At 56.2% G+C, this 6,323-nt stretch overlaps 1 protein-coding gene across 1 annotated transcript; it reads left to right on the forward strand.

Annotated features, from left to right (window-relative positions):
* Positions 1-2,387: 2,387 nt before the first annotated feature.
* On the forward strand, positions 2,388-4,166 carry BGZ61DRAFT_526228 (uncharacterized protein; the record flags this gene model as incomplete). Its single annotated transcript, XM_046252919.1, has 5 exons — positions 2,388-2,644; positions 2,712-2,776; positions 2,842-3,700; positions 3,838-4,005; positions 4,106-4,166. The coding sequence occupies 5 exons, from the start codon at positions 2,388-2,390 to the stop codon at positions 4,164-4,166; spliced, it is 1,410 nt and encodes a 469-aa protein (XP_046113026.1).
* Between the last annotated feature and the right edge of the window lie 2,157 nt (positions 4,167-6,323).

Consider the following 6,323-nt stretch of genomic DNA (forward strand, 5'->3'; position numbering starts at 1 on the left):
GATTGAAACGATCGACAAAGGTCTGCTAAAGAACGAGAGGTGGGCGGTGCCTCGGAATTCAACGGGGTCCACGGGCAAGATATCCAAAGACCGGAGAGCTGACGAGGCTACAGACTCGATGGAGGGCGGAGCGACGCAGTGACTTCGTCTGGAGATCAAATATAACTACCCAGGAGCGACTTCGTGCTTTTGCCCGACTCCACGTCAGCAGCCTTTCCAAGCGGCGTCCAACAGACGGAAAGGATATTTTCTCCAATTTATGCCCACTTCCACCTGGCTTCAGTCTAGATGCGGTAAGAACGCCTCCGATGGGCGTGCGGCTCGAGACGATTATTCCAATACCCGTCACATACGACGCCCTCAGACAGGGAGGACCTTTGTCAATCTGAGGAAAGCAAGCCGCCCCCCTGTGATCAGCCGAGCGCGCAACCCGCCACCTCGTAACTTCATCCGGGCTACAGGTCGAGTGTCCCTTCCGTTCGTGTTGGCATCTTATTTGGAAGTTGGATACCGCGCGCGAATCACGGAAGCCCAGAGGGATGGTAGCTGGCCCGGGTCTGGCGTGCCTGCATCATCGAACCCCAACCCATCAGGAAGTTTCACAAGGGCGAGGCTGTACACACCGGGTCTGGGACGAGGACCGGGGTTGGTGATGTTGCTCCTCCATGGCGGTTGGCATACGCACTTAGCTGAAAGGTGCATATCCGGGATGACTTGAGCTCGGACTGAGCGAAATTGTGCGTGATGGGAAGCATTGCCAGGTCGAGTAGGAGGAGTGCGGTGGTTCGACTGCACAATCCTCAATACTTTCTCAAGCAGAGACTGATCGTCGGGGGTCTTGACGGTAGTCCCGCTCACAGATCTGTGACAGGGATTGGGGCTAGGGCCCTTGGATCGATTCGACTGGATGGGAAAAGCCTGAATCTAACCAAACGATGCTGGTGTACAAGCTCCATGTACCAATACATGGAGCAGCAGGCAGCCGCAACCAGCCCCAATCCGCGGCGTTGTCCCTCCAGCTCGGCCGACCACACGTGGACCGCGGACCGGGAATATGCCTATATTGTACAAGGGATTGTCTGGGACGAAAATTCAGGAACAGAACATTGCACGGGCGCTTTGTTATACAATGGCGTTCCACTGCAGTTGCCGAAACCCCCCACCGAGGACTATATCGCAATCCCCTCCGGAAGTATAATATTTGTCAGATTAAGGGCAACAATGGGATCTGAAACAATATGGCTAGGGTGTCCCGGCCATTCGCGTCGGAAGACCGAAATAGGCTGGTACTACAGCAACAAATGGTGTCGTTACCTCAATATGGTGTCATGCTAGGGTTGAGAGACTGTTGTCCCTCGCTCCGAGTTGCATCATCCGCTCACCGAGTAGATGATCATAAAACAAATCTTCCGCTGGATGCTGACGAGGAAAACTTGACCGTAGGGCCTACCAGGCCTGCGAGGGGTGACTGGGGTGGGTGCCATTGCCCACGCATGGAGGTGCATTGCGAGTTGGGCGTTTTCAGTGCAGGTTGAATGTTGCACGACAAAAGCTGGGATGAATACGAATTACCCCCGTCCACCAGTTCACCCTGCGTCAACTCTGATTATGGAACTGACACTATTCGGCTTCTTTTCCCAAGGAAGAAGGAAGTTAAAGCAGGGGGGTACGTTACACGTCCCCTCCATACCTACTACCGATGATGGGATACCGAGACCGGTGCTCTATTTGAGGTTGACTTTTCGGGACTTGGCCTGGTCTCTCTATGGAGTACCCAGTCTCAAGATCAGCATCCGATAAGTGCCTGGCTCCGCAGTGAGCTGGTTAAGGACCGCCAGCTGCATGTTTGGGGTACACCGTGCGTGCTATATTTGTTCTGGTGATGTGATGGATATCTCGATCCCAAGGTGGCAGGGGGACCTCGGCCGCAATCCGGTCCCCCAAATCGCGGCTCACGTCCACCGCGTCAGTCAAGACATGATGGCCGACGCAGCCAGCTGACGAATGCTTTCCCAGATTGGTCCCGAGAAATGATAAAATCAATAGTCAAGTCCACATCAGTATTCGGCATGGCCTCAAAAACCAAGTTAGAAAGTAAGTGCGGGGGCTGGTTATTGTTAGCCACCAGCGAGCGTTTCCGAGATCTCGGCCAGCACAGCGGCCTTGGCTTGTTGAATTCTCGTGTTCAGGCTGGGCTGCCGATACCACAAGCCCCATGGTGATTTTAATTCTCCATCGGCTCAGCTTTATGCATGTTAGCGTGACTATGTAAATAGAGTCTTGTCCTCCATCGAGCAGGGCTAGTGCTCCCCTCACTACTTGTCCTCCTAGTCATTCGTTCCGTTGTTTCAAGTTGCTTCACGCTTTCCCGAGAAGTCCACGTCAAGATGAAGGTCGTCATATCTCCTACCCTCGCCTGCGTCGTGCTTAATGCCGGCGCAGCCTTTGCAAGTCCTGCAATGGCTGGGTATCTCACACCGAGACACGTTCTGCTGCAAGAGCGTGCTGGAAACGAGTGTGGTGAGGGGATTGGATCGTGCGACGCAGGATCCTGCTGCTCGGAGAGCGGCTACTGTGGCACGGAGACCGACTACTGCGCTGGATCTGATTGCCAGCTGGATTACAGCGACTCCTGTGACACTTTGTAAGGCTTCCCAGGTTCCGAGGGGGAGAGAGACGCGGCGGCACAGCAGCTAACTTCTGGAACGCAGCTTCGGTCCTGGCGGGACCAGCACGGAGAGCATCGCCCGGCCGAAGATTGGCAATGTGCCTTATGGTGTGTTTTGCAACATAAATGCGGTGATGCCTTTCTATCGCCGACAGCTGACGGAGTCATCACAGGCAGCCCCATCACGACCTGCGTCGAGTCGGGCATGATCGCATTGACCTTTGATGACGGCCCGTACACTTACACCAGTGAGATTCTGGATCTCTTGGACGAGTACGATGTCAAGGCAACCTTCATGATTGCCGGAAACAACAGGGGCAAGGGTCACATCGACGACTCGTCCCTGGACTGGCCGGGCGTGCTGCGTCGCATGTATGCCGCCGGCCACCACATTACCAGCCACACGTGGACTCATCGCAATCTGAACCAAGTCAACAGCACCATCAAGCGGTCCGAGATGATCTACAACGAGATGGCCCTCCGCAACGTCTTCGGGTGGATCCCCACTTACATGCGACCCCCGTACCTAGAGTGCAGCGCCAGCTCCGGCTGCCAGTCGCTGATGGGCGAGCTGGGCTACCACGTCGTCAGCACCGACCTCGACACCAAGGACTGGGAGTACGACTCGTCGATGCTGATCCAGAACGCCAAGGACAGGTTCAGCGCGGGCGTGTCGACCAATCCCGCGAGCAACTCGTACATTGTCCTCGCGCACGACGTGCATGAGCAGACCGTCACCAACCTGACGGCCTACATGATCAGGACCGCGCAGGACCGCGGCTACAAGCTCGTGACGCTGGGCGAGTGCCTCGGAGATCCCGTGGCGAACTGGTACCGCCAGGCTCCGGGGGGCACGCCCGCGGCGACGAGCTCCGCCAGCTCCGGCGCGTCGTCGACGAGATCGAGGTCGTCCAGCTCGGCCACGGCGACCAGCGGAGTTGTCATTTCCCCGAACCAGAAGTGTGGCGGCGATACGGGCTACACCTGCATTGGGTCCGGCTTCGGGAACTGCTGCTCCCACTACGGGTACTGGTAAGTTTCATGTGCTGGGAGTCTCATGTCCCGGGCGATTATCCAGCCTTGTGCATTCGTTTCTATTTTGCCTCCTCCCCCACGTCTCTGCTGCTCTAGCCAAGAGGTCCATGCTAACGGCTTTCCTTTCTCCTCAGCGGTTTCAGTGATAACTACTGCGGTACCGGCTGCGACGTTGACTTTGGCGAATGCAACTCAACTTCGGAGGACGTCACCGATACGACCAACGGTCTTTGCGGGGCTGGCTTCCATTCCACCTGCAGCAACTACGGCACCAAAACCTGTTGCTCGCAATACGGCTACTGGTAAGTGACATTCAATGATATTCCGGGGTGCTGAGCGTCGCCATCTGTGAAAGTGCCGAGCACACCCTTCAAACTGCAACGCTGACTGAACAACTCACAGCGGCAGCAGCAGTGCACATTGCGGCACCGGCTGCCAGAGCGGCTTCGGGACATGTAACTGAGACACGATGCCCACACGCGGATCGTGTTCCCTAGGGCCTTGGCGGTGTATGCCAAACCTCTGTAGATCCGTTTCTCCAGGACGGGCTTGGCTTGCGGGAAGGAAGCCGGCGTGGCGCCATCCGCACTCCATCCGGCCAGGGGACCCATGAAAGAGATGGGATCTATTATAGAAACTCGGGCGATCATCTATTTCTATATAGCTCTTGGCACGCGGGTCACAACCGACTATAGCGCGGGAAGCCGGCCTCAATCTTAGTCTTAATACGAAAAGGCCTCGTGCTTAATGTTTCGTTTCAGATTTATCACCTTAAAAAGCTGGTGTGTACGACGTATTGAGAAGTCGGTGCTCCGCTCCGTTCAAGCTAACAACGCCTTGTCTAACTTGGGAGGCTATGTTTGTTTTTTTGTTTGTTTTGCGTCGCACGTACCGTATCGACTCAGTAAATTGGCCCTGAATCCTTCCCTCACTTATTGCCTTCGGGGTTTTTATACCTAATGATCTAGGGAATGTAAGCCTTGTGTAGTTTAACGTTAATCCATAAAAGCAGTGCCAATTTATCCAGTCGATACAGTAGTTGGTTCAAATGGGCATGGCGGCTCCATCCCGTTCGTCGTTTATATTACTCCGATCCTTGCTCTCTTCCCCGCTTATCGGATGGTTCTGAGCTAAACAGCGAGCAGCAACTCTCACAGCGAGCAGCAACTCTCACAGCGAGCAGAAACTCTCACAGCGAGTCAACTCGAAGATACCAGGGGAATCCATACTCTGCCTCAGGTGAAGGGAAGCTGCATTCGAGATGCAAGCGGCCACACTAGCTTGGTCGGATATGCATGGAAACACGCAGAAACGTCATGTCACACAGGCGGAAACCCAAGGGACGAAGCCCCCATCGACTGCCATCCATACAGGCTCTCGCAGCCGACGTTGGGTTATGTGGCAAAACACGCCATGCTGCGTGAGGCTCTTGGCTTCTTCGTATGGAGGAGGATCTCGCCCGTATTCCCACGTGTGATGCAGCCCGTGTGCGCCCCCATCCTGTCACTCCATCTCTCCGCTCATCTGCCCATGCTCCCAAAATAGGGCTCCCGCGCAGATCGGGATGGGGCATGGAGCTGCAGCCAACCACCACGCAAACCAGTTCCGCTCCACCAATCTGCATGCGGTCTCACGCACACCGACGATGAGCTATACACGCAAGTCAGCACACTCACGGGCATCCACGCGGCATGGACAGGCACCGGCCCAATCAACCCGCCATCCCACGGGTACGGGAGGAAGGGGGAAGTCATGTGCCAGGGCAGCCGTGCTCCGGAAGCCGGACGGACGAAGGATTCGGCGTGCGCGGCTTCTGCAGGCCTGTGACTGGCAGATTGTGTACAAATGTAGGAACGAAGGTACTGTCTAGGAACGGGACTGCAATTGCAGGGCCCCGAGGCCAGTGGTGAAACCCACGAGCCGTGAGTCGTGTGGCATGGGCAATGGAATGACGAGTCGACCGGGATCAATCACAAAACACCATCCCGTTGCTTAATCCCGTCAATCCCTCCCCATGTCCACCGGCTTGGCTGATGACAACCGTGGTCTTGTCTAGACTTCCTCCCCGGGTCACCTTCAGCTGTCCACCGTATTCTGTGACGGGCTGTTCTCATCTGCCGGCGGGGAGGCTCCAACCGGGGACTGATGCCATAGACGACGAGGCCAGGGATGGGCTAGCTGCTACCCGTCAAGATCCTCGTCAGATCTCGGCCGATGGGCGTGTTTCCTTGGGTGCGCGGCCGGGGTTCCCGGCGGTGGGTTGACGGTCGTTGGCTTCGAGATGCTCGAGGATGCGTTCACGGTTCCGCCTGGGAGGCACTTACTGCACAAAAGTAGTGAGAGCTGCGAGGGCTGCGTTGCTTGTACCGTTACATGTACAAGTTCGACGTGAACCCCTGTATATGCTCATGCAAGGCCCCGGGGAGGATCCAGAGTGATCCAGAGTGAATCCCTGATATCGGACTGGACGCCACAATTCGACGCTGACGACAGGAGGACAGACGGCTCTTTGATGTACTGGATGGTCCACTGTTGTTCTTCTCACCCACGACGACTTCACCCCGGACGAGCTGCGTGGGCTGTCGTCCGCGTCTGGGGCGATGCTGCCTTGCATATCGCA

Source organism: Ilyonectria robusta (genome assembly GCF_021365365.1).
Source record: "Ilyonectria robusta strain PMI_751 chromosome Unknown BGZ61scaffold_1, whole genome shotgun sequence".
NCBI classification, from domain to species: domain Eukaryota; kingdom Fungi; phylum Ascomycota; class Sordariomycetes; order Hypocreales; family Nectriaceae; genus Ilyonectria; species Ilyonectria robusta.